The sequence below is a fragment of the Corvus cornix genome, chromosome 6 (genome assembly GCF_000738735.6).
Source record: "Corvus cornix cornix isolate S_Up_H32 chromosome 6, ASM73873v5, whole genome shotgun sequence".
NCBI lineage: Eukaryota > Metazoa > Chordata > Aves > Passeriformes > Corvidae > Corvus > Corvus cornix.
The window spans coordinates 29,239,383-29,267,371 of record NC_046336.1 but is presented as its reverse complement, the minus strand read 5'-3'; the positions used below and the strand labels follow the sequence as shown (position 1 = coordinate 29,267,371).

General features: G+C 38.3%; 1 protein-coding gene across 1 annotated transcript in view; it reads left to right on the top strand.

Moving 5' to 3' along the window:
- The window catches only part of CCDC6 (coiled-coil domain containing 6), a 51,250-nt gene that overhangs the window by 10,286 nt on the left and 12,975 nt on the right, over positions 1-27,989 (top strand). The window contains 5 exon segments of the mRNA XM_039553614.1: positions 9,504-9,653; positions 16,785-16,913; positions 21,385-21,488; positions 23,195-23,355; positions 25,880-26,036. Of these exon segments, the coding sequence (XP_039409548.1) occupies positions 9,504-9,653; positions 16,785-16,913; positions 21,385-21,488; positions 23,195-23,355; positions 25,880-26,036 (701 nt within the window).

Sequence of the window (27,989 nt, the reverse complement as noted above, 5' to 3'; positions counted from 1 at the left end):
AGGTATGATGATAATTAATAACAAGTTTCATCTCCAGCTCTTGTTGATCACTGTGAAAGTATTTCTCTGGAAAGTCAATGTGTGTAAGAGGAAATTGGGGGAGATTTTAACCCTCTTAGGAGGGTATTTGTATTGAGTGGCTGAGGACACCTTGCTATTGTGGGGAAAAACATTGCCATCCGTAATGATTACCTAAGCTGTATTTAAATTAGTCATATAAAACAAACAAAAACCCAACAACAATCCCATTTCCTGCCCTGCCCACCACCAAATAGAAAGGATTTAAGGGTTTTAAAGAAAATTAAGAAACTACATGGCGAGCATCTACAGTTTGAAAACCCCATAAATGGATCTTTATCTGGTAGTCTTTATCCCTAGTTTTAAAAAATTTAAAGGAGGACAGGTTGATTGATGTAGATACACCAGAGGTTTTACACACTCGAAAGAAGGATCTACAAGTGCTGAAAGCCACTTTTACCTAGAAGGGAAGGTTGATGAATACACAGGCAGTTGGTGCTCAGGACCCAGTTGAAATGAGAAAATTTCTGCCTGGGAACAGGTAGAGTTGCTGATAATACCTGTGGCATGCTGGTGGCACTGCTTGGCATGTGCCATGCAGCAGTGGTCTGGCACCTGCTGCCTGGAAAAACTGGGTATAACAGAATTGCACCTCAACTCTTATTATGTACTCTGATGAAGAAAAACACACGTTTCATATTTACATCCTTGAAATTAGTTACCTGGACTGCATGAACTGAAGTAGGAATTTCATGAAGGTTATTTGGGGGGGGGGGGGGTGTCTGTTAAATCTCTGTTCACTGCTTTTGTTTGTGCCCTTTTGTCTTTGAGTGGAGAAACAGTTGTGACTGCAGAACTACTTGTAACGGGAGTTTGCTGTGGTAGCGTTTTGAGCAGGCAATTGTTATTTTATCACACAACTCGGTGCCTGTTAGCACCCACACACCTCTGAGCAGAAGCTGTGTATTAAGTTAGTCACCTAATAGTCTACTCTGCTGCTAAATCTTTTGCTGTTCCTACTCTGAAACTTTGGGAGTGTGCAGTTTTGAGTTTGCTAACTGGTCAGTCCAGCAAAGTAGACTGGTTAATATGTGGTTACATTGAAGATAAATGTTGTTTTATCAGTGGGCAGAGAACAGACTAAAAACCATTTAAAATATGTTAATTTAAGAATTGTTTATGCATTAGACATCTGATATCACAGAGTAATGTGGACTGGGGTGCTACATTCCTTGTAGGTTTTAGTACTAATGGTGGTGTTGCTGAGATTTGACCTGTTGTTATTAGTTTCTAAGAAGCATGACAACCAGATTTTGTTAAATTTAAGTATTGTAGATGTAAGTCAAACAAACCACTGCATTTTTAAAGGATGGTTATTCCAGTGATCGCACAGCCTGTGGAAATTAATTAACACACACCACTTCCAACAAAACAGTATATGCTGTTTAAATTAGCTATGAGCTATAAGCAGTATGATCTTTTTTCTATCTTTCATTTTGATAAGTCTGTGCATTTGAAAATTGAGACAAACTCAACATAAAACTACAAATCTCATTATGTATATATGTGCATCTTTGTGATGTTTTTCAGCAGTTTTTATAGAGGCTGAGCAAAAGCAAAACCTGTTCCATGTGCTTCTGTTTTCCATTTGTTTTACACTATTGATTAACTAGCAAACTATTTCCAGTACGAAAAATCCAACAGTAGAACAGCAGTGCCACTAGAAGTCAAAGGGTGAAGCAAAAATTTCTTTCTAGTAGTCATCAGTAAAGGATAAATAGAGAGGTATTTCAAACTTTGGTTCAGAGTTTGATTCAACAGTGTAGCAGGATTTTCCGTATTGGCTGTCTTTGTCAGTGTAAATCTTTAGCTGGGTACAAACTAGCAAAGATGTCCCTGGCAAAGCACCCCTCATCTCCTGGAGATGTGTTGCCGAAGCTTTGTGCTGGGGATGGTCCCTTGCCCGTGCTGGACTGATGGGGGAGTTGTCTCACATTCTTGGTGCCGTCCTGGCCATGTTTGCATGTGCAGTCATTTTGAAGCAGTATTTTGCTTGTATGCAGTGAACTTGAGGACGTAGGGGCAGTGGGTTTGTTGGTGCTTATATGCACTATACTTTCTTTACACATGCACTGGAAATCAGTGCTGCTGAACATGCAGCAAGTGTAGGAAATGTGTGCTGCGTGTGCAGCCTTGGGACGGAGGAAGGGCCTCATGAAATAGAGCTGTTTGGAAAGGTCTGCAGGCTAGATTTAATTTTCCTGCTGGGTCATTCCTGCCTTGGCCTGTGACTTCTGTTGGCTCAGGTTACAGCTCTTGTATGCTGGAAGCAGAGACTCCAGCCCTGATAACTGTCTGGGAGCTTGTTCTACATGATGGTGTTTAAGTGAATGAAAAATAAGAGCTATAAAGCACGTTTCTAATGAATAGTCAGATTCTTGAGGTTGTCATGCTGAGTGTTCAAAATAGGAAGTGTTTAATGTGTGCCTGTACAACCCTGCTACTTTTTCCTTTATGGTGCTTTATTACCATATAATTTTTAGTTACATTAAGACTTGCATAGCAATATGTGTTCATGGTTAAACTGTTCAGTAAAAGTTACTGATACATTTTTCTAGGCCCTATCTTGACACTTTGTTGGTCATAGAAAATGTGTTTTTTTCACATGCTGCATTTTTATTAACTACTTAATGCCAGTATTTAGATTTAGTAAAAACCCTTGAAGAGACTGCACTATGTTTTTTCCTGTTTTGAAGAAAGCTGTTTAAATTAGTTTTCAATTATGTAAGTAAATTCAGGAATTGATTGTATTAATTATGAAATCCATATGGCTTGTTACACTTCATTTGTAATTAGCCAAATGCATTCATTTTATAAATATTTATGCATGTCAGATGAGCTTGTTTTCAAAACTTGCTTATTTTTACCACTTGTGTGTTTCAGTTGTGCAAGGCTTTCAGGTCAGCTTCAAAATGCAGAGAGAGAAGTACGTACAACGGGATTGCATACCGTCAAACAATTTACTTCATTGCTGATGTTAAGAGATTACTTGGCATGAAAGAATACCAGTGACTTTTGTGTTTAGGAAGCTGGTCAGTTCTGAGGGCTTTTCTCAAGTGCTCTTCCCAAACCACGAGATGTATGCACCTGAGTTTTTGTGAGAAGTTCCCATAAGGCTGCATGAGCAATGTCGAGCTGAAAACATTTGACTAGGGTTAAAACTGACACGGGAGAAAAATGTATTTCTAGTGTTGTTTGAGTCAGCTCATTTCTCTAGTCAGTCTGCACCCGTTGTGGATTTGTGTGGCCATATGCTGCATCACTTGGTAGGCATCGAGGGAAAAGCTTGCTATGCCTGGAGCTGGCGGCAGGAGTACTGTGACAGAGGCGTTTTGACGTGTCTGGCCAAAACCTAATTGACCTTTTAAAAAGGAGCAGGGTGGGGGATGAAGGGGACAGAGAATTTCCAACTATAAATGGAAATTAAAAGGAACTGTATTTTAATACTTCAAATGGTAGCTTATCATAAGGTTATTCCTTTATTATTATAATTATAAATTGTTGTTATTATATTAAAAACCAGGTATCTTTTTTGTCTCCTCTTGCAGCAGAACTCATCTACTGAATAGTTGAAATATAATAGTACTTGTGCTTTGAGGCAATTCTGCTTCAGTGGCTTTATGTTACACACATTTATGTAATGTTACACACTAGGTAATGTTTAGAGTAGCTGAAGTTCTCAGGATGAGCTCAAGTAATGAATTTCTTTCTTCCTTAGTGTATTTTGAAAAGAACTTTTGGTAAGCCTGTAAGTTTGTGATTTTTGGGGGGGGGCGGGGGGGGGTCTGTTTATTTGTTTTTAGAAGCCAACCAACCAGAAAAATGCTTTCCTCCTACACTGCCAGGTTTGTGTTTAAAATAAAACAAAAAAACATTCCAGCAGCTTGGGGTTCTGAAGGAACCATTCAAAGGTATCACTACTTGTTTGGGGCTTTTAGGAGATACTGTATGCCCAAAGATAAAAATGCACAGTTCTTTCTATTGTTCTCTTACTCCTGAAAACTCATCTTAAAGGAGGGGAAAAGAAAACAAAGAAAAAAGTCCTTTCATGTCAGAACAGAGGAAACGACCCTGGGGGTTTGCCATAGATTAGACAGGAAATCACACTACAAATTGACCCCAGAACTTGAATTCCAGCTCACCACTTCAACCACGAGAGCAATCGCTCTTTTCTCTGCAGACAGGCCAGCCAGCTGAAAGAAGTACCTTTGCTTGGGTGGGAGGAAAGCTGTACCCACATCGTTACTGGGGCTTGGGTGGGAACTCCTTGTCCTTCAGCCCTTACAGCCAGGAATGTGCTGCTGGGCAGTCGCTACAGTTGGCAGTAGTGGGAGTTCTTTTCTGAGTTGCTGCTGACTTCTGTTCTTGTGGTGGTTCATGTTTCTCCTTGTCTGAAAGGCATGTTGCATGCACTTTGGTCATTTCAGATGCAGCTGGAAGGTTTGTAGGAAAAAAATAGCTGCACTGTAAAAGTTTCTCCTGTAAGGGAACAGTGTCGGTTCACTGGAATATTCATTGCGTTTGTAGATCAGTAGCTTTCTGTGTCGTTTTAACCTGGTGCTAGAAAGTATGGCCAGAGCAGTCACTTGAGTCAGTACTGCTAGAGGAGGAGTGTGTACTTCAGGAGAGCTGGGAAGCTTCGATTTTATTTTATGCAAGAAGTGCATATTCTAAAATCATGTCATTGTAACTTTCTGCATTTCTCACCCTGTTTACCTCATCCTGTTTAGTAGGACTTTTGGGAGGGCTCCTTTCTGAAGTGACAGCTTTACTTCAGTGTAACATGTGCAGCGACTGAGATCATCTCTTCCCGAAGCTGTCCCAACCCTTCAGTCTATATTCAGTAGCAAAGATTGAGTTTCTTGTGTCAGATTAAACTGCTCTTCAGCTCCATCTACAGGGTTACACTGTCCACAGGGTCCTGTCAGCAGGAACTGCACCAGGAAAAGATGGATGAAAGGTAAAGAGGTCATGGTGGCTCTTGACATAAAGATAAAAGTCCTTCAAGGGTGGATTAGATCAAAACAATGCTTGGTAGGCTGTTTCCAACAAGATCCCCTGAAATCTTGTGTCACCTCTACCCTGGATGCTGCTGGAGACAGGCGATGTTTGTCAGCGTGCAGCTGGGCATGCTTGACATGTGCCTTGCAGGTGGTCAAGTGTGCCTGGAGCAGTTTGTGAAACATTTGCTACTGAAATTGTCTGAAATGACACCTGACACTAAAATGCAAGAACATGTTCATGTCAGGTCACTGATAATGTGCTGATACTGACTATAGAGTAGGTATTAATTGGATTGCTGAACTTGCTTGCTGTGCAGTAACAGGAAGACTTGTGAGGCTTTTAGAAGAGCTAGTGGGGGAAAAAAGGGATTTTTTAAAGTTTGGGGTGTTTTTTGTGTTACAGTTTATTTTTTTATTTGACTGTGTTCAAGCTGATGCCTCATCAGAAGTACTGGATTTTGCTGTTTTATATAATACAGTGCCACTAGAGCAGTGTGGTTGGTGTATGGTGCAGTGGTACAGAAAAAGAGCATACGACCAGAAACAGAAGCTGCTGCTTGTGCTAGAACCAAAACAGCAGAGGGAAATTCAGCAGTGTGAACCTAGTTTCCTAAAGGTGTATTCACAAGAAGAACTGAGAGAAGGAAAGTGCGTTAACAGCAAACCTTTCAGTTTATGGTAGTGTATGCAGCATGTGGAAAAAGAACTTCAGTGCAATTCACTTCCTAATATGATACTTGGTTACTATGTAAAGTTTAGGACAAATACGTTTCTTAGTTCTTTTAAAATTACTTGGGTTTTAAGCTCATGAGGACAGGTTTTTAGTACACTTCATGTGTATCAGCTCTACTAGTGATCAGGATTTCACAAGCTTCTGCAATAGAAATAGCAGGATTTTTCCTCCTCAAAAATGTAAGAGGTTTTTTGTGGTTTATATGCATGAGGTGCTTTTTACCTCCCTCTATTCTTGATTTCCTGTGAAGTAACATGATAGCCCTTGCATTTATGGTCTTGACCACAACAGTTACAGATTTTTCCTTAGTGGATGCATCCATGGAATGCTCCAAGTTAGCTACGTGTGGAGTTTTGAGACACAGGAGACAGGTGGATATGACTGTTGGTATGTAGAATATCTGTCGTGAAAGTAGATTGCTTGTTTCAGGTTTCCAGAGACTGACTGATAAGGTGTTATCATTTTGTATCACTCAGTGCCTCAGCAATTTATTTTGTAATATGGTACCCAGAACAGAGTAAATGGCTGTTAATATTTTGGATGTTGAGTGTGATATGGATAATAGAGGAAAACCAAGAACTCTATGCCCTCGTGGAAGACAGTGTTTCTGATTTCTGTATTCTCTTTCCTTTTTCTGCTGATGATATCAAGCCTCTTTTCAAATACAGATACTTAATAAAAAGACAAGTTATCCCTTTGGAAAAACAATTTATTCACATCCAGCAAAATCAGTTTGATTATGGGCTAAAAGAGGAACAGATTTCAAGATTTTAGGCAATATTAAGGTAAACATGAATTATTCTATTACTTGAGATAATTGAACTATCACCAAATAATGAGTAACAAGATGAAGGGCAAGTTTCAGAATGAAATTTAGAAGCAATATGGTAATGAATTATGTGCTTTGTCTTAATAACTGATGTTTTCAGCTAAAATGTTTGTGTTGAAAGTGCTGTCCTTGGGTAATTAAATGGACATTCATTATATTCAATATGCTGTGTGGATATTTGGGGCTCACAGTTCATTTGTAGATGTGTAGGGTTGCTGCTGTTGAGTTGAGAAATGCATTCTTTGTGTAGGGGAGTCGGATGAAATCCTACCTAGCTTTTCCTGTGAGCCACCTGCGTGTGGGCCGGGGTCCTGCTCGCTGGCAGGGGTTGTTGTAGGGCGGTTCTTGAATGGGTGAACTGGGGCTGCTCGTTCCTGCTTCCTGCGTGCCAGCACGCTGCTTGTGTGGCACGCCAGCCTGGGAAGCAGATCCTGGAAAGGAAAATGGGAGGAGGAAGGGAAAGGCTTGATTTCTGGGTGTCTCCTCAGCCCGTGCTGGCCTGCTGCCTGGCCGCATGAGCTCCCGTGTGGGCACACAGGAGGGGCATTGGCCGGGACAGGGATCTTGGCAGCCTGCGCTCCTGTTGGCCTGGGCACCCATCGTTAATGTGACACCAGGATCTGGCTAACAGTGTTGTGCAGGCTCGGTGCTATAATAATGTGATTTTAGAGCTTTTGACTGGTGCAAAGCACAAGCAGAACAAATCTGTGCAAGTTCCAGATGAATAGAAATCAAAGCAGAAACACCCTCATTCTTTTGTTTTTCAGAACCAAGTGCTTTCTAATTTAATTTTAGGTAAGCTTGGTCTGTGTTACTGTCTTTTATTTTCTGAACCACCAAAAAACAGACACAAGCAGAAATCCTAAGTAGTGAAGGCAGTGGAGGAGTTGATTTTGGAACAGTATGCATGAATTTTAATGATTTGAGGACAATGAGCCCTTGCAATTTGACTTGTTTACTCTGTTCCGGAATGTCTCTGAAGACATAAGATGGTTACTAGCTCTAAGTAAAGCCACATTTAGAAGCTGATAGATGATGTTATTCAGATCAGTTAGATTCCAGGAGTTTTAATCCTCTGAGATGTGAGCTGACAGTGTAACATTTCTTCAGACCTTTTGGACAACTCCCTATTTTCTTGCTGTGACAGGTAATAATACCACTGCTGAACATTCTGGAGTACCTGTTCTCTGCTATGGAGATGCAAAACATTGGAGAGGGGGTGTTGTGCAGGACCTAAGCTGCTAAGTCAGTAAAGGCTGCCTGATCTTGCTTTTTCTTTTCTTTCTTTTTTTGTTTTTTTCAGGTTGGGGTTGTGCCAGCTCTGGTGGTGACAGGGAGAAGGGAGTTGGTGGCAGATAGGTAGTAGGAAAGGGCCATGAAAAGAAAGCAGTAGAGATGGGAGAAGACACGAGAAGGCAAAGATGTGAAGAGAAGGACTTGATGGAAGGTGGACTCAACTGAGAAGTTTCCAAACCACTGCTTTAGGTTTTATGATACTGGTGATATCATGAGGAGAATTTGCAATTGTCCTGTTGTTTCACCAAACTGAAAGGCAGTTATGCTCTTTAATTAACTTTTCTCCTAGACATTGAAGGTGTCTAAGTAATTGGCTCTTAGGCCGCTAGGGAATGTATCATTTCAGTTAAAAGATCGCTGACATAATGCAATCTTTCAAGCATTTTCTAGTGTAAAATAAGTATAAAGAGATTGTTATTTTGGCACACTTTGGGCAGAAGATTATGGAAAATAAGCTTTCAGCAATGTGTCTGTTTCAGTTCTCAAATTTTCCTCTCTGTAATTTTACTGAAATAAAGCTTGCAGAATGTTTACATAAGGTATAAGCTGGTATAATTTTATTAGAATCAGGGCAAATCACATATGTGCAGTTCAAGTCATGGATTTTATTTCAGGGAATAAAACCTTTCCTAACACTATCTTGCCTCATTTGTTAAATGCAGTATTTGTGTCATTCAGTTGTTCCAGGCTTTGGACTGTAGTATTAAGAGTTGGCTCTACCAATTTGTAAGCTGTGATCTTTCATTTGCCTATATGAAGTACTCTTTATGGTCTTTTAGAGCAGGCTTTCAAAGGATCACTTTTATTTTCCATTTATCAACTTTATACTTAAAAAAACATACAAACATCTGAACTGTAGGGAATGCAAGAGTGCAGTCTCCCAGGCTGGCTTTCCGTGGAGCAGTGCAGGGTGCTAGCAGTAAGCTGAAATGGAAATTGTCACCTTTAGTAATTCTGCATGGGCAAGATTTCCCGAGTAGCTTGGGGTAAAGCTACCCCATGGCATTTTTGTGAGTTGCTGCTGGATGTAGTGGAGTAGCAGTTGTGAGGAGTAACATACCTGTTTTCCTGGTGGTGGGGTAGGAATTCCTGTGAGAGGAGCCGTGCTGCCTGCCGCTCCGCATACCTGGGTGAAAGAAGGGGAGCATTATTTGGCTCCTGGAAAGCAGAGCTCAGTCTAAGGGATCTGAAAAAGAGGCATGCAGCAGTCTGAGCTGTGCTTCAGCTTGTAATGGAGATCATTTAGACAGGAGCTCCTTTTTAGGCATAGAGTAGGTAAAAATAGGTATCTGAATCTGTAATGCTTTTACAAAGTTTGTAAGGTTGGGGAGTTTGTTGGTAGGAGGCCACTTTAAAGCACCAATGCGGTTTCTCACATTAAAAGGTTGAAAACAAAAAACGAAGAAGGGTGCTATAATGCTATAAAAGGGAATGGTAACAGCACTTAGATCCAGCCTACAGGCCTACAGGATGATAAGCGTTTAAAGGGGAATGGAATAATTGTAGCTTTTTTGAAAGGAAACTTGCTCCCTTTTGTCTCAAAACTTATGTCTTTATTTCACAGCAAGCAAGGGCAGAGCAAGAAGAGGAATTCATCAGTAATACTCTATTTAAGAAGATTCAAGCTCTGCAGAAAGAAAAAGAAACACTTGCAGTAAACTATGAAAAGGAAGAGGAATTTCTCACTAATGAGCTCTCAAGAAAACTGATGCAGGTAATTGGTGCCTTTACTGATGTTTCTCCCAGGAGCCTCAGGACTAACTGGTGACTGAACTTTTGTGTTTGTGTGACTGCACTCTGAGAGAAGTGGTCAGGTTGGAAAGCTGACACTCGATAAAAGCAAAGTACAAGAAGTGTAGTGAGTGACCTTTTTTTTAACATGTTGCTTTAAAGTTTGCATCTGTGAACTCAGCTTTGAGAACCTGAAAGTTTGTATACTGATGCAAAAAATGGGTGTAGCTTGCAGTAAATGTTAACTGTCTTCCAGACAAGAGTTACTGATTAATTTAAAATGTTAGTGAAACACTTTTTTTTCTGGAGTCTTTGATATTTAACAGGAGTCCTGAAATATTAAACTTTATATACAAGAATGTGCGGCGATGCTTGAAGGAGGCTTTTTCTGTAAGTTTATCCATACTTGTAACAAAACAGTTGCTGCTATTGAATTAAAACATCAGTTTGATGGCAAAAGTAAAAAGTTGAAGACGCTGGGACAATTTGTGGCAGAGAAACTTCTTTCATTACCCAAGTTGCTAATTTTTGGAAAGTGGCTAAGTATTTGTTGAAAGGGTTGTTCATGGTCGCTGTGTGCTCACAGTCTTGCCTGAATACCTGCTCTTGGCCCCTGTAGGAGACAGGATACTAAAGTTAGGGGAATGTTTAGTGTGATCTGCCTGAGCTTTTTTCATGCCATTAGTTCTAAGCTATGTCATGAAAAACTAGGCACTTTAGAAGAAGCTAATTTGTATGTTGTAAGCATTGCTGTATTCTGCAGCTGGAGACTGGAGGCATGTTTAGCCCTGCAGTTAGGAAATGCAGTGTTTGGAAACACCACTAGAGCTAATCCCATCTGGCGCTTTTGTTACTGAAAACTGGGCCTTCTCTCACTTTGTCTCTTTGGTGCCTGTTATCACACAGGAAGCTCAGTAGCAAGATAAAATATCCCTTACGTGGTATTACTATTTCCCCTTGCTGTTCTTGAGGACTGACAAGAATGTTTCTGACTAAGAGACATGTTTGCTTTCTAAGTCATACATTTTCATGAAAAACAGAGAAGCAGATGGCAGTAAAATAGGGGTATCAACTGTTCTTTTCTAATTGAAGTAAGATGTGGATATCACTATAGAAAAAGCTTTCCACTGAAGTCTCTTGCAGTAAAGGGAGAAATGGTACATTGAACAATGTTGTTTAATTGAAAGGGAGATGTAGAAATCTGTTACAGAACCAGGTTACGTGGGACTGTACCATACACTGTAAAGAGGAAACTAAAACTTACATTAAAAATAAAAGCCTGAATTACACCTGATTTGTTTGAAGAGTTTTGAAGTCGTATGATGACCTTGCATACAAATTTGTACCGCAAAGTTCTGCAGCAAGTAAGTTGTTATATCAACTAATTGCTTAAAATATGCTTAGCCTTTTCCCTAGAATTCATGAGATTGTTTTAACAGGTTTTTTTAAACTATCTTTAGCATTCTTAAATTGCTAAAATGATGCAAAATAGGTTCACACATTACAAAGAGAAATACGAACTTCTTGTCAACCTAAAAGTACAACTATTTTTATTCTTTTTTGCTATGGACTTTCAGAAACTATCCTTTGACTGTTGCCTCAAATTAAAGAAAAAGGTAACACTCTACTGTTGTGAAAATATCCAAGAGGGTGTTTGTCTTGTAATGTATGCAACAATGCAATGGCATTGTGCTATTTGTCTCTTGGAAACCCTTAATGGGTGCTTCATTCTCAAATGAGAACTTCATTCTCATTTGTGAAAGATTCAGAGAAGAATCTGAAACAGAATGCAGACATAAACTGGAAGTTATTCTCACCTTTTGTGCAGCATTTGGAGAAAATCCTCAGTTTTGGATTCAACATCATTCCATAAATATTACCCAGCTTTCAGCAGGCAAGCTGCAGGTTTCTGCTGAAAGAAAAGCTATAACTTACAAGAGTATGGAGGTAAAATTCTGACCACCGCCTGTTTTTATTAAACAGTATCTCAACCTGCAGCCTTATATTTCATTCCATGTGACCTTGCAGTAAGCCTCATTTAGCCTTTGATAAACATGGTTATGTCAATCAGAAGATTTTAAAATATGGCAGTTCATAAACGCACCTGTGTTCCAAATTGTTCATCCTGAAGCTGTGTCGTTTCTCTCAGCACCATTAGGTAGCCATTTTTTAAAGTAAACTGTGAGTTTGTCCTCTCTGTGAATTAATAACCCAGGTAACTTGAAAAAGAGAACAGCTGTCAACATGCTGCTGGTGGTGGTGGTGGTTGTGTCTGTGAAGGGTGAGTGGCATGGAATTTCTTGCTTAGAGGTTCACCTGAAAACTTCAGTGCACAGAGCCGATAAGAGTTATATGAATGCTCCTCCACAAGGCCAGAGCTGAAACCTTTGTGCCTTGTGCATGGGCACCAGTGGTGTTTCTGTTTATGGCATATGCTGCAAATGCTATTAACCCTTCCCTTACTCTGGTCAGCAGGTTTTGTTGTCCATACTTCTGGATGACTTTTCATACCTTTACAGTGGCTCAAGATATGCAGTGTGGGTGGAGGACTTGTTTTAAAGCAAACAGTTTAATATTAAAACTATTTTTCTGTTTCTGTGTATGCTGAATGCAAATCTCATTTCAAGGCTTGATTATATCTTTGATTTGATAAACTTGCTGTGAAATGCAAAACCAGAATATTGATATATTCTCCTAAACACCAGTAACATTGTTGGAAACTTACAAATGGTACAGAGGAAATGGTCCCTTCCACTAAAGAGCTTACCTGTAGAATTAGGGAACATTTGAATATTACTGTGTGTTTCTGTGAAAGTAATTTTTCATCTCTTCAGAGTCTTAGTAAGTTGACATGAGAATATCGGTGAGTTGCAGGCAATTTTCTTAAGTAGCAAAGAACTGCAAATAATACCTGATGGTTTTTGTTTTCTGAAAGCTTATCTGTTGTCTGAAGGTTTGATTCTTCAGTTGTGAATCCTGGGAATTAAATCCACGTAGACCAACAGATTAAATATTGCAGAAGAGAAGCTCCTGGTTTTACAAATAAACTCATTTTTTGGAAAAGGGGGCATTACTGGCACACATCACAGGGTCAGTTTAGAGTTTATTACAATATCTTTTCTATAATCAGATAGTCTTCCCGTTATACAGGTGTAGTGCTACATTCCTGGCTAATGTTTTTTAGACCAGGAAGTTAAGATAATTACGATTTCTTTTTTTTTTAATTTCCTGAGATTTGTGAGTGCCATACTCATACTAGAGTATAGTACTCATACTACAATACACTGGAGTGTATCGTAGTAGCAGTTCTGTCTTCATTAGGAGAATAATGAACTCAATGCCCGCTTCCATTTTTGGCATCTTTGCTCTGGAGGGAATTCTAGTTAAATTAGATGCAGACTTTGGATGATGACTTAACCAGGAATACAGTAGTCTCCAGTTGGTTGCTTCACCGTTCTCTGGAATTAACTCTTAATGTCTGTGTTCGCCAGGCAATGTTGGTCTGACCTGGAATGCGACTTTCAGCATTCCTGCTGTCAGACATTGTGCATCAAATGGCTTCCTGCCTTTTGGATGAGTAAGGGAAAAAATTGCATATGAATCTGTTGTTTTGTCTAAAACTTTGCATTTTGGAACAGAGGAGAGGTACTTCTGCTCAACTGCATCTCATTTTCACTCTCAGTTTTTCAAATATTTACAGCTCTATGCCTGTGTCAAAATTACTGCCATATTATTCTGTTGAAAGCCACCCAGCAGAGGGACTTTTTTCATGGTGCCTGTGTGTTTGTTGCTTTGTCAGACCTTTGTTTGTCACAATTGTAGGGGCTTATGCCTCTCATTCAGCCTGGCCTCTGGAATGAGCTCCCAGAATGTTAAAACATTTTAAATGTGGGAGCTGCCTGCCTGAGCTGCAGTGCTCCTCCTAACAGCCAGCAGGAATCTCCCAGTTCAGCACCATGTGCATTACTGTTATAAAACACAGACTGACATCAGGTTTGCAATGTCATAAGAAATTAATTTTGAAGCCTTTTACTACTTGCCAGACTGAGTCTAAACAGACACAGTAGCACATAAAAGGAGGTGTTTCCACTGGAATAATACTGTCCTTCTGGTGCCATAACATTGCTTAATAATACCTTTTTATAACTGTAACTTTCACTGCCTCTACAAGCCAAATGAATAAATACACAATTTTATTAGATGCATTTCATTTGTTTAGCATAATTATTAATTTTCTAGGTTGAATGTTGCAGGAATGAAGGAGCACATGCATCTCACCAGAGGTCTTACAGTAAACAAAAGCTTTTTATCACATACATCCTTGACAAACTTCTTATAAGCCTTATATCAATTTACTATATTTTTTTTACCTGATGAAGTCTCTGGAAAGCTTGGAACAACATTTTTATAGCATCCTCAATCCTTAGTGATTATTGAATGGTAGCAGTATTTTGCAGAGTATCGTTAGAAGCATTTTGATGCAGGCTCTGTTCTTGCAGTGGTGGACATGGACATGTTGAGTTACTGTTTTGAAATTGAAAGTAGTAAATCTTAAAAATTAATCTTTTGTGAAACAGGGCTGCTCCAAAGAGAAATTTATTTTTAATGTTATTTGATCTTACAAAGTCAGTTACTTTAAGTTGTGCACCAGTCCTTTTCAAAATCAAATTCAGATTTTTTTCAACACCAAATTGCAAATTGGTCCAAGTATCTGTCCTTGAAAGTAAGATGTTACAACATACCAAGATAATAGCATAATGTGTAGTCAGGCAAGTGAAGTAATTGGATGTCTGTACAGAAATGTTTCTTACATAAGTCTGATTCTTGACAATTCTTTAAAAAATTATAAGTCTGTAAACATAAGCTATTACTCTTCCTGCTCTCCAAAATATGATGTGTCAGCTCAAGGATGCAAATGGGATTGTGCAGAATAAACAGAGCCAGCTCATCTGTCATTTATTTGATGAACATCTGGACATAAAGAGGAGGCAGACTGCTGATACAAAATTGTTAATAAATAGGACTTTCAGGATGCAGTGAAGGAAGAAGTGGACAGCTTTTGAGGGCCTGGAATACCTAAAAATAGACTGTACCAGGTCATAGTCTGGGGGATAAATGAGGGTTGTTTTTTTAAGGGGGAACTTGATCCATTGGCTCCATTACTTCATAAAAACACTTCCCACTGTCCCAGAAGTAAGCCAGTACAGTAAAGAAGGAAGGTAAATGTGGTCCTACATTGTATCAGGACACTTGTTCCTACAGAGAGAGTATTACTGTAGTTGTTTAGAACTTAGGTGGACTAAGGCTCCCACTCCTGCTGCTAAGCTTTGTGTTTGACAGCCCCACTCTCACTTCAAACTAGTCACTGTCTCTCTTGCACCAAGCCCATCTCTAATCTTACGTAGCTGAGACTTCTCCTTGAGTTTTCATACGCAATTCAAGGTCTGTAAGACATTGGCATCAAGGTGACATGTTCTAACACATTTCTTTCGTTCTCTTTAGCTGACAGGTGTATCTGTAGACTGTTGTTACTATAATTGCATATAATTAAAAATACTTGGAAAAGACTCTCTTACTTTACTAAGTAAAATAAATACTATCCACCTGTGTTTTACCAGGGGATATTTTCTCATTGTTCGCAATTCTGTTCTTCAGCATTAAGCTTTCAGCAATAACTGGATTTTGGTTGTTTTGGTTTGGTTTTGTGATCAAAAGAAATAAAAGGGAAAAATTGTTTTACCCCATATGAGTGACAGACACCACTCATGTATTTTGGGGGTGTTAGTAGTATTTTTCTTCCTCTTTGTAAAATGAAGCCAATATTGTCTATTCTAAGAGTTTTCTATTCTGATCTTTATTTTAAATTGTGAAAAATAAAATCTCAGCATTGACAGGCCCTGCAAACACACTTAACCCCCAAACTTCTCCCATTTGTGTATTGCCAAGTAGTTGCTGTCTGCCTGGTGCTCTTCCTTCATGAGCCTTTTGGCTCTGATCTCTCTGCCAGGCTGCACTTACAGACCATTTTGTCTCTACTTAGCAGCAAAAGGAGCTGAATCAATGAATGAGCAATTTTAGCTTGTTTTAAAATCAAAGTATTTTCCTTCACTGTGGATATCCAGCAACCTTGATTTGTGTCCATGACTGCGAGGTCTCTCTCCATGTCCTCAGGTTTTCCTCACACATTTAAGCACTGTGACCTTACAGATTGTTATGTGCTAGCCAGAAGAACTGGCATAGAAAATAAAATAAGCAGGTGGGAAAAGTTGCCTGCAGTTTCAGTGGATGGTCAGAACACAATGTAATTACACCGTTGTCTTTTGGTGACATTTGCTTTTCCCTGAGTCAGGTTCACGTGTTTGTACCATGGTGGCAGTCACACTCTTTTATCCACAGGAAGATTTGGATCCTTGTCTCAGAGGGACTCTACTCCAAGCCATACTTCATGTTAATATGAGGGGGTTTTTTTGTTTCTGTCTGCTTGAGAGCCTTGAGAGTTAAAGATTTTTTTTTCATTGGATTTACTAAATGAAAAAGATTCCCTTTGGTATTAAGAAAATGTATAACATTGATTTGAAATAACCAGTATTTTTATGTCATCTGAGCCATTTGATTTTGATAGCATAGGAATAGAAATTAAAGTTTTTTGGTTCTTGTTTGTAAACTCATTGCACAGCAATTTCATTAGTATGAGTTCAGTCACAATTTTCATCTTTCAGTTGCCTGGGAGAAAGAAGTGCTAAGACCTACATTTTGTGCTTTGGGTGCTCTTGAGATGATGCATTTAGATTAAAATTTTGTGGACATTATGATAGATTTTTTACTTTTGAAATGTCTATAATGCATTATATATAGCAAATAAAATAACCTATTTTGATTTGACTTAATAATTAAAAATGTAATTTTATCTGCTTTGTAACTATGCAGCACAGTTTAATATGCTCCTTTTTGAAAGGGTGTTGGGTGGGTTGTACATTTTGAAGTCTTTTGAGAAGCATCAGTAGAGAATTTAACATGCATTAGGAATAAATGTGTAAATAAATGTATAAAAGGTGCCTAAGTTTATGCTTTTATTTGTGTGTTTAAAATATTTACATGTCTCCTAAATTTTTAGCTGCAACATGAGAAAGCTGAACTGGAGCAGCATTTAGAACAGGAACAGGAATTTCAAGTGAACAAACTGATGAAGAAGATTAAAAAACTGGAAAATGATACAATTTCAAAGCAGCTCACCCTGGAGCAGGTAACCTCCTTCATTTCACCATTGTGTGACTGAGAAAAAAACAAGTTCTTCTGTTGTATTAGATTTGACTTAATTTTTTAAGTATGTAAGCAACTGGGCAGTATTGAGGTTATAGAAAAGTCAGTTTGACTTTCAAAGCAATAGAAAAGTAACATAACTTCTTATGAGAAACTTGGATTCGTTTTTTTTTTCATGGCCATTATAACTTTTAGTAGTCTTTCTGTTGGCCTTCATGTCTGCTGGACAGCAGTGACCTTTGCAAGTGCAACTACCAATTTTGTATGATTCTCCTTTTTCTGTTGACGTGAAAAAATTAGTTAATGGCTATCTAAATGATCAAGTGAGTTCTCTTGATTCGCATGGTAACATTCTTCATGGAGAGACCTAGGAAACAAATTGAAAAGTAAAAAGGTGGGAATACGTCGTTGCCAGCGAGTCCTTACCCAGCATGGAAATTAGCATGAGGTTGAAATAACTCTCTTAGCCACAAGGTGGTGGTGGCTGCCACTTAATCAAAATGCAAAGTAAGTTTAACATACTAAGCTGTTGTAGTCTTTGAAATGTTAGCATGAGCCGCAGCTGAAATCTTCATGATATTATTTTTGTCTCATTGTTCTGGACAGACAGACTTGTGAAATCATAAAATTTGAAACTTGTTGCTACATCTAAATGATGTCTTGTTCAAAAAGCTTAGATGTGCAAAGGTCTTTAGTATCTGGCTTTGAAAACTTTGTGAAGATGTTAAAATTTGGCTGGCAGGCTTGCTTAGAAATTCCATGTGTATTTATGTGTGATTCACCGAATGCCTTTGTTTTCTCTCACAGTAAGGTAGAGTAGATCTCAGGTTACTTTGGGCTTCAGCATGCTTTCCTCCCTCACACGAATTAAAAGTGCTGATTGTGCTAATTAACCAGCTGAAGCAGCAGCCTGGGGCAATGGGCAGGATATAGCAAGAAGCAACCAAAGTTGTAAGGAGAGCCACTTTGCCTTTATTGCACACTGAGGAATTAAGGAAGAGGGATTGCCATGATCTGCAGCACAACCTTCAGGACACCTGTTAAACAGGGCTTGGAAGGAGGACTCCAGCAATGCTTTGAGCTGGGCTGCATTGGGATCTGTCACTAATCAGTGAGCAGATAATTACAGCATATGCTCACTCAACTGTTGTTTTTAAAATAGAGAGCATGAATTATCTGTGCTTTGTGTTCTTTCTTTCTCCTTTGCTTTTTTTCATCTGAACTGCTTATGCCACAGGTGATCAGTAGGTAGCTGATTTATGGTAGTGGTGGTTGCATAGAATATTATTCCATAATAAAAAATTAAGTTGGATCTTAGGGTTCAAATGTGACCTGAAATAATTTCTTAAGTCAGCTTGAAGTCAGCAGAGCATTCTTCTCTGAAGGCAAATGGTGCAGAAATTTGCAGCATGTGACTATTTCATTAACTGCATGCCTCACTTAAAACGAGCAATAATGTTCTGTGTTACAGTTCAGTGGTTTGATAGGAAATAAATAGCTGTCAGTACTGCCCTACAGAGACCCAGTGTGTGTAGTCTTGCTGTTATTATTTTTAACTGCTTTCCTATTTCATACAGTATAGCGAGAAACTAGAATTGATGCAGTTAGGAGTTGAGAAATAACAACTAAACTGCTAATAATCATCTATGTCTGCTTTGAAAGGAGAAGAGATGTGTAAAATCTTCGGGAAAGATCTTGGAGAGCAGCAGAATTAAAGCTACAAAGGGCAAGGTGGAGATGAGAAGCAGAGAAGTAAAATGTAGGATAGTGGGTGTAGGGAGAGATCAGCATATTCAACTTTGATTGATTTGGAAGACCTCCATTTCAGGAGGGAACGGTTGTGCTTGTTAATAAGTTGGCAAGACAGTTGACAAAGCAGGGATACAGAAGTACACACACAATGGATATTTTAGCTGCATTTTGAAGTAAAGTAAGTGCACTTGTGAAAGAGTGAGAAGAAACACAAGTGGGTGGTGAGGAAGGTTAAAAGGAATTTTACTCCTCCTCTGAAGGGAAGGTTAAGGTCTGAAAAGCAAGCAATGCTTCCTTGTTTCCCTGTTTTAATGGTCGAAATTAAGTGATGATTGATTGGAATGTAACCATGAACCCATGCAGAGTGACACTAGTATTGACAAAGCTGCTGGCTTGGTCCTGAGCATAATCCCATCCTGTTTATTTTAGTTCAGAATATTACCACATTTCTAAAAAATTCACTGACTGGAGTACCTTTCAAAGTACACCTGAAACTACCTAGTACCAAACCAAATATACTAATTCTCCGAATTCACAGCTCTGAACAGGATGCTGCAGTTACTTCTGCTGTAGGTGCCATTCAAGGTGTTCTTCCTCCAATCTTTGAAATCCTGACAGTGGGAGAAACTGGCACGATGCTCATGACTAGGAAAGGAAGATCCAGTATGTTTCATATTGCTGAAAATGTGGAATTCTAGATCTGTTTCACAACCTGGTTTCTTTGGTGTTTTGTCAGAGCAGCTTCAGGGCACAACACAAGGGTTATTTGTCTATTGTTGCTGATGGTTTGGCTGTGCCATTGTGCATGCTCTTCTGCATGCAGATTTATAATTAATGGACTCCACTGCCTTGGTGATAGTTGCTATAATACTAAATGTAATCTTAGATTTTTCAAATACAGATTTATAAATAATTTACTCTGTCTTTAAATTCCAGTGTGCTCTTCTTCCTACCATTAAAAGATAGGGATTTCTTTTCACCTGTATGTTCTTGTGGTTTTGTTTGTTGCTAGATCAAAACATAGTTGTAAAAAGACTAAGAGTGGGTGAGTCTAAGCCATGCTGCATTGAAATGATGCAAAAACCATTGCTGCAGAGGTCAGGACCTGCATTCACACTTTTTTCATCATGTGATTATCTAGCTAGCTGTGCAGTCTGTCTTTGGTAGTGTTAGAAGCACAGTGTGCAGATTGCAAGGACATTTTCCGTAGTTTCTTCCCTCTGGATGTTCCCAGCCCCAGGCATTGGCCAGACTGGCTAAGGAGCCCTGAGGCAGAGTGCCCTGTGCTCCTGGGGCTGAGCCTTTTGCTTTCCTACCTCTACAGCTCCAGCCATGTGGGGAATGAAGTGTTGGTCAGGATCCAAATTCTCATCCTCGTGGGGAGGCTGAAGCATGTTGCTTCTGACTTCTCTTTAATTGAAATGTAAGTTCCCTGAGCTGTTAAGGTACATCTGGAAACTCAAACATGGAAAGATTTGCTAGACAGTGTTTCTCTTTCTAAGTATGTTCCCTATTACTCATCAACATATGTCTGCTTCTCATAGTAACTAATTCCTCTAACCTTTAAAGGAGAAAGTTGTACATTCATTAAACTTGCACTGGTAGCTGAAGTGTGTAGGTTTATTTTTTTGGGGTTTCTCAGTATTAATTTGGTGGTTAGCACTAATAGTTTACAGATTTAGATGCTGCAACAGCCCTTCAGCAAGTGATGTAGTAAATGGAAATAGTTTCATTCTGGTTTTGGTCTTTCCATTTTCTAATGTGAGATCATTTGCCCAGCAGAAAAGTGGTGTTAACGAAGGCTTGGCTGGGAAAAATGCTTCCATGCTATTTTCCACATGTAAAGGTGTTGAACTGTTCCCAAGTATTTCATTATTACCAACTTTTTGAGTTCAGCTACGTTGCTACTGAGTAAGATCAGCTGTGCCTCTTAAAATTCTCCTGTATTAATAATACTTATATTGTATTTCTACTTAAATGCTAATAATAGATTTCTTCATGTATGGGTCGACATTATATCTTTTATTAACTTTAGAGTAGAAGGTTCTACATTGTATCTTTTATTAACTCATAGTAGAATCAAGAATGTTTGTTCACACAGTAAGTGAACATGAAATGTCAAGCTTTTACTTTTATAAAGCCTTTGCTTTATAAAGACAGAATTACATTTGTTTTGCTAGTAATGATTGATAAAGTAACATTTAAGGCAGTTCACATAACTTTTTTTTTACTATTTTTATTATGTCCTTTGTCTAACACAAGGCACACAAGGCAAAGATGGCTTCTCTTCCATTTCTGGATTATTTAACTATGATTCTTCTGCTAAAAAAGTCTAAAATTATCCAAAAGAATTGTTGGTGTAGTGAACAGTAAATTCAGTTTGAATTTCATAGATTTATGGAATAAATGTCTTTGAATAGGTTTGTCACGTCATCAGTGCCTGCATGTCCTGGGTTCATGCTCCTCCTTATTGGCCAGAGACAAGTTCTGTGAGAAAAACTTGGGTTAAGGAGATAACAACTGTGCAACTACTGAATCTCTTGATTTTTCCAGTGCACTGTGCCTGAATTTTGTCTCTTCTTCCCCTTCTCCTTGCTCTTGTAGAGCATTATGTAAAATGGGGTTGTTGGAGTTTTCCTGATGCCAGTTTCCTTGCAGAAAATACCGGCCCATAGTTTTTTCTAATTGTTTTTCCTCTCCAGTTAAGACGTGAGAAGATTGACCTTGAAAATACTTTGGAACAGGAGCAAGAAGCACTAGTGAATCGTCTCTGGAAGAGGATGGATAAGCTTGAAGCAGAAAAACGGTTTGTCTTGTTGCAGTGCACTCCTTACTGTGGGAGAGAGTTTTAATACCTCATGTTCTGGATTAAATATGTTCATCTCTGTCCCACAAGAGTTGTCTGATCTGTGAGAACCTGGAAGATGAAGCAGTTGTAAAGTTCCTTGTTTGCATGATGGCATATCATTGATTGCTTAAAGTGGATACAACTAACCAGTCTAAGAAATTACCTGGGAAAGCTTGAAGGAATTTACTGAATTATTTCAACTGCTGATAGCCTCTTTCTAAAGCTTCTTGTTTGCGGTCAGCTTTAGATTCATGGTGTTTTACTGTATTTATTATATGAGAAGCTCTTGGTTTTTCCCTGTCTCCTTAAAGAAAACTTCAGCTTTTTCACGGTGGTGTGCACTCATGTCATTGAGACTTCCCAATGCTTCTTTACTAGAAGTTAAGACAGTGACTCTTTATATTCCTGGAACAGCTACAATTTAAAATATATATGAAAATAAACATCTCTTAAGTGTTATAATACCAAAACTCAGTTTGGGGAGGAAGTAGGAGAGAAAATTGATTAATGATTATTAATACCTATTTTTTAATGTGTTTAAATATTGTTACATTAGTGTGACCCTCTGAATCTTGGCTGGGGCCTCAGAAAACACCTGAGCCTGAATGAACTTCAGGTTCTGTAGTTTTATTTTACAGAGCCCTGCTGTGTGGAGGGTGCTCTGAAGAGCTGCATGTGATATTCAGCAGTGGTAAATCCACAGCTGGATGAGCCTTTGGTAGCATTTTTGTGTATCTTAGATTTAAAGCCTTCTTTAAGGCAAACCATTTCTGGTTTGATTTCTCTCAGTCTGTGTCCCTTCCTATGAGGAGCTGTGGTGGAGTCAGACCCTGCTTTAGTACACTTTGTATGGTACCCGTAAATACTATACCACACAAAAGGTTGTGCTTGCATGGTGCTGCCCCTGCTCTTCAGGGCAGAGTTGGATCTGGCCTATCAACATGTTCCTTTTAAAGTTTCATGCTTTCAGGCTGGAAAATCCTCCTATGTTACCTCCAAAAATCATCATTTAGAAACTATAATATCTACCATGTGCTTATTTCGTAATAGGAGTTCATTAATCCTGAATTTACCATCAGTTATTTGAGGTGTTTGAAACCTTGATTATATGAAACACCTTAATACCTTTCTGTTTGGACATTAAGAAAAAAGAGGGGAGCCTATTTGACTGTCCTTCAGAAAATGTCTATGAAATTCTTTTGGTAGTGGTGAAATGCAGAAAAGCCTCTGTTTCAGCATTGACATACTTTACTCATCATCAATCTTCACTATGTGTCCTTTCTCTAAGAACATAAATGTAAAAACTCATTAAATGAATTTGCTTAGCAAAAATTTTGTGTAGTAAGTAGCGTTTGAGTACAAAACTGAGATAACTATTTATAGTCTAGAATTGATTTTTCCAGAACCATATGTAGTAATATTTCAGAATGTCAGTGTCTGAATATGTTAGAAAATTCATCTGTACTAGGACAACAAATTTCACCTTTTTTTATTTTGAGTTAGAGACTAAACATTATAACTTCTCCCAAATTTATCTGCCCCAAAACAGTAGTTAAAAAAAATTCTACATACCTGTCAGAATCCGTGCAGTGGCTTTCTGGGGGATATAAGAGGTTTTCATTTCGTTCGAATGGAAGGTAAAGTTTGCACTATTTCTCATATAGAATTTTGCAGGAGAAATTAGACCAGCCAGTATCTGCTCCACCGTCACCCAGAGACATATCAATGGAGATAGACTCTCCAGAAAATATGATGAGACATATCAGGTTTTTAAAGAATGAAGTGGAGAGGTTAAAGAAACAACTGAGAGCTGCACAGTTACAGCGTGAGTAAACAACTTGTTTCAAATCTTCTAAGGTTTGTGTAATGTAAGATTTTTATATGTACTTTCTTGAGTTTGAATTTAAGGTGGAAAAAAATGGGGCAAGTTTGGATGACAACATTTTCGTAATTGCAGTGTTATTGCTTGTTGATGTATTTATACTGTAGTTTAGGGGGTTCTTTAGCTTTACTAAAAGGATGTCTGAAAGAATCAAAAAATAATCCTTGAATATTTTGTGCCAGAAAAAGATGTATCTATCTTTTTTTCAGAAACTTAGCAGTATTTCAACATACTAATTTTTCAAAACATTTATATTTATAGCCTACTTTGTAGGAGTCATGTTGCAAATTGAGAATTACTCAAAAGAATTAGGAGCTAGTAAAATAAAGGTCAGCTGTATGTAAGAATTCCATTTGTTAATGATTGTGGCAACCTGAGGCAGCTGTTGCACAGTATAGCAGGAGTAATTTACTGTGTGCTTTCCTATGTAAGATGGCTTTGAAGCATGAAGAGCTGTGTAGAAATCATCATGTTCCTGTTGTGCAGGGCTGGGGCCCCTTGCCCAGCAGTAGGACCTGCATTTTGCCCTGCCTTCCCTGGAAGAGACTGTGCACTGAGCACATGGGCTCAGCTGCCAGGAGGCTGCTGGCACCTTCCCGTGGACTTTGCAATGCCAGTCCTTCCTTCCTTCCTGCTGAAACTAAAATTCCTGTCTTCGAGTCAGCAGTTGTGCCTAGTTCTGAGTCAGTAGCATTGCACTGCAGCTGATAAGTGAGTAGATACCTCACCACATGGCCAGAGGAATTTGGGCAAATGCAGAACAGGCAGTATTATCCCCTGCTGGCCAGCCAGGCTAGCTGGAATATTTCAACCTCCATTTAAAGAAGGAGCTTGCTAGAAGCAGCAACCTTCCTTCAAGACGGAGATGATGGATCGAGAGTGCTCTTTTGCAGAGACCTTGTGCACAAGTTTGTAGGATTAATAATTTGTGGCTGTTAAAAGAAGATAAGGACAGCTAATCTTTGTACTTGAAAATTCTGCACTGCAGCGTTCACTTACTAAAGTTCAGAACAAGAGCAAGGCCTTAGATTTAGAGTAATCTTTGTGCAAATCCAGCCTAATTAATTTCATTTCAAGTATCTTCTATTTTTAAAGTGGGTTTTTTTTGAACTACTGTGGTTTAGAGTAAAAAATGGAAAGCATATCAAGTCAAATTCTCATTGAAAAGAAGAGCTAGGTTTAAAAGAACTCTCTCCCTTTGTGAGCAGGTGAAACAGAACTGCAGTACAAATGGCAGAGCTTATAGGAGCCAGCCTGCAAGCAGAAGATGAAACTGAAATACAGTTTTCAGATTGGTGTTTGCAACACATGGCCATTAGAGAACCTCTAGTATTCTTAAGTATTTAATGAAATCTGCTTATGGAATTCTGATACTTGTATTACATTTTTTATTTCTGAAGCACTTCTAGGAACTGGTTGATATGATAATAGTGTAAAATAAGTGACACTGTTACATTTAAAAGTGATATTTCCACAGAAGAGAGATAAATCCCATGATGTTAATAGTTTGGGAACAGGTTTCTAAAACAGGAATATTCTTTTCCTTGAAGGTTGCTGCATAAAGGAGTGATGACAAAGCATGATGAATTGTTTTGGGTTTTCTTAATGTCAGGGATTCAATGTAAACTTGATCAAACATTACAAAGTCTCGCAAAATACACTATGTGTGTCATAAATCTTCATCAGTATTCAATTTTATTTGAGTAATCTGTCACAAACCTTCATAACTTCTCATAATTTGACTTTATCACTTGAAATAATCCGTGATACCAGACCATTTAAGTGATGTTTGCTGAACTTGCTTAGAATTGACAACTCAAATTGCCCTTTGATGTCCAGAGTAAACCTCCTGTTGACTTTTAACATTAAAATTGAATACAATTTTAATACTAATATTTTTTAATTGGCACATGTTCTGCTGGACAGTTGCTATGATAAAATGTGTAATTGAAAGAGTGCTGTAGAATATATATGAGGTAGCAATTTTGATACAAGCTTGAGTTTGGAGTTTCAGAACTTGTGTTGTGCTTCTTCCTTTAAAATGAAAATACGCCTGTAAAATAATTTCTTCTGTGTGTTGCAGGAAGATTTTGTAAATGTGGAATAGTATTTTAACGGAGCAGGAAACAGTATTTTTTCTTAATGGTTTTACTAATGCTTTCTTAATGAATTTTTTCTTTCTTTTCAAATTTATTTAAATAAGTACTTTTGCTCCATGGTGGGGGGTTTTTGTTTGTTTTTCTTGTATTTTATTTTCGAACTTGGTGTCAAGCAATAGTTTATTTTAGTAGCTACTGTTCTGAATTAGGCTTTGAACTAATGACTTAAAGGTGAAAATTTTCAGTGATCTATCCTGAGCGTTTTCTATGCCTTCATCTTGAAGTGTTGGAGTAAACTTAGCCACAACATACTTGGCTGCCTGAGAAATTGGATTTTAATCAACATGTAACAAAATGATGAATTTCAGATTCAGAGAAGATGGCACAATATTTAGAAGAGGAGCGACATATGAGAGAAGAAAACTTGAGACTTCAAAGAAAATTACAGAGGGAAATGGAACGTAGGGAAGCTCTCTGCAGACAACTGTCAGAAAGTGAATCCAGCTTAGAAATGGACGATGAAAGGTTTGTATTCCTTTAGCCATCCAGATGTGTGGGACTTACTTATCAGTATTTGTACTACTTTTTGAATTTTTTTAGGATAATTATAGAAGCAATTTGCGTGTGGGTTTAATATACATATCAAATTTTAGCATAGTCCAGCAATTGTATCAAAGTTGTATAGAAATTGCATTAGTTTTAACAGTGAGGAAGAAAATACTTATATCTGAAGATTGTTTAGGGTTTTGGTAATATATATTGAAATAAATACAGCTGTGGAGTTGAGAATCAGGATAATTTGATCACAATACCTTTGTTTTGCCCCTAACTTGGTAACTGCAAGGAATTCTGTGAGGTAGGGACATCATCTTTACTTGGGGCTGATTTATGCTCTGCAGAAAGCAAAATATTTTCCGCCAAATACAAAGGGATACTGTGCAAAACCTTTGAGAGAGGAAGCATTTCCAGAGCTGTTGGGTTGTTCTTGATGTCCAAACCACAACATCCTTGATTTTTTTTTTCTCCATTGCAAGCTGCTTTGCTTTTCTTGACCTTACAGATAGTCTTGTGTTTTTCATGGTTTTATATCATGCCTTTTAGTGTTTTCTCACATCATAGAAATATGACAGTGTTATATCTTGAAAGAGGATTTTAAGTACATTTTGAATAAAACCTTATTTCTTACCAAATGCTCATTATTTTGTTGTGTTTTTTTATATTATTTTGGATTTATGGTGGTCCTTTAGAATAACTAAAAAAGTTACCCTATGCTGTGTATTCTTCTGATACTGAGAGATTTCTTCTTGGGTCGTCAATATATTTGTTATGAGATGTAATTTACCAGAAACAAAGTACCAGATATTTTGTGTCAAGGAGTACCCTTAAAGCTCAAAGTAGTGTGTTCATTTTAATGAAGCACTAAGACAACTTGACCTATATTGCATTAGCATCTGATATTAAGATGGAGCGAATGCTATATAAATTAAATTGATAGAAATACGGGATTCTGAGTTTGGAATTTTTTCTTATTAGGCTTATATTTTCTTCCACTATTTACAGTGTAATAGAAGTACAGTCAAACTCTAAAGCTGTGTGAATTACCAGTACGAATCTAAAATTGTAGAGTATCCTCATAATTTTTTATCACCCACTTGTAAGTAGTGGTAACCAGGAAATGCAGGAAAATTTGATTAACTATTCTGTACTTCTAAGAAATGGTCATGTTTGATTTTTTTGGTATACAAAGGCCTGACAGAATAACTCCAAATCAGGTATTTGCAGTGTAAGTAATACAAAGCAAAGTGAAGGATAAAGCAGGCATTAGTGGTTAGCCTGAGAAGACAAAATACTTTTGGAACTATCTGCAATAATGATTTTTAAATGTCAATTTTTGTCAGCTTACATCTTACTAAAAATAATGGTGGCGATGGATGAGATACCCATTTCTTTCAGTTGCATTCTGTTAGCTGATGATAATTGTTGTATGTAGCTGAGGGTAGGTGAAGATGCTTTCCTGAATGCAAAATACACAGCTCTCCCAAAGCCTCTTTCTCCAGAGTAGCAGTAGCTTTGTCTTCTCAATCCTCCATCCTATTCTTCGGAGCAGCAGGGTAATACCTGAAAGCAGGACGCATGGTAATGGTGTGCTGCTGCTCCACATCACCTGAGCCAGGCAGTGGGATGCTCTGTTTGTGTAGAATACAAGGGGATTAAATCACAGGGATGCTGCCTTGCTGGAACACACACACTGGTCTGCATTGGAAGCTACTGTGTGTTGCAGAGGTAGCTTAGTTCAGTTTCACTAACCTTGCCACTGATAGCTCTTTAAAAACTTGTATATTTATTTAAACCCTAGTTTTTCAGTTTAATTGTTAGTTTTCTGTTGTTCTCTATTGCAGCTATTTTTATTACCTGGTCCACCCAAATTCAAACCAGCTTTGGTATCATTACAGTGTACTGCCTGTGCTAGGGCATGTG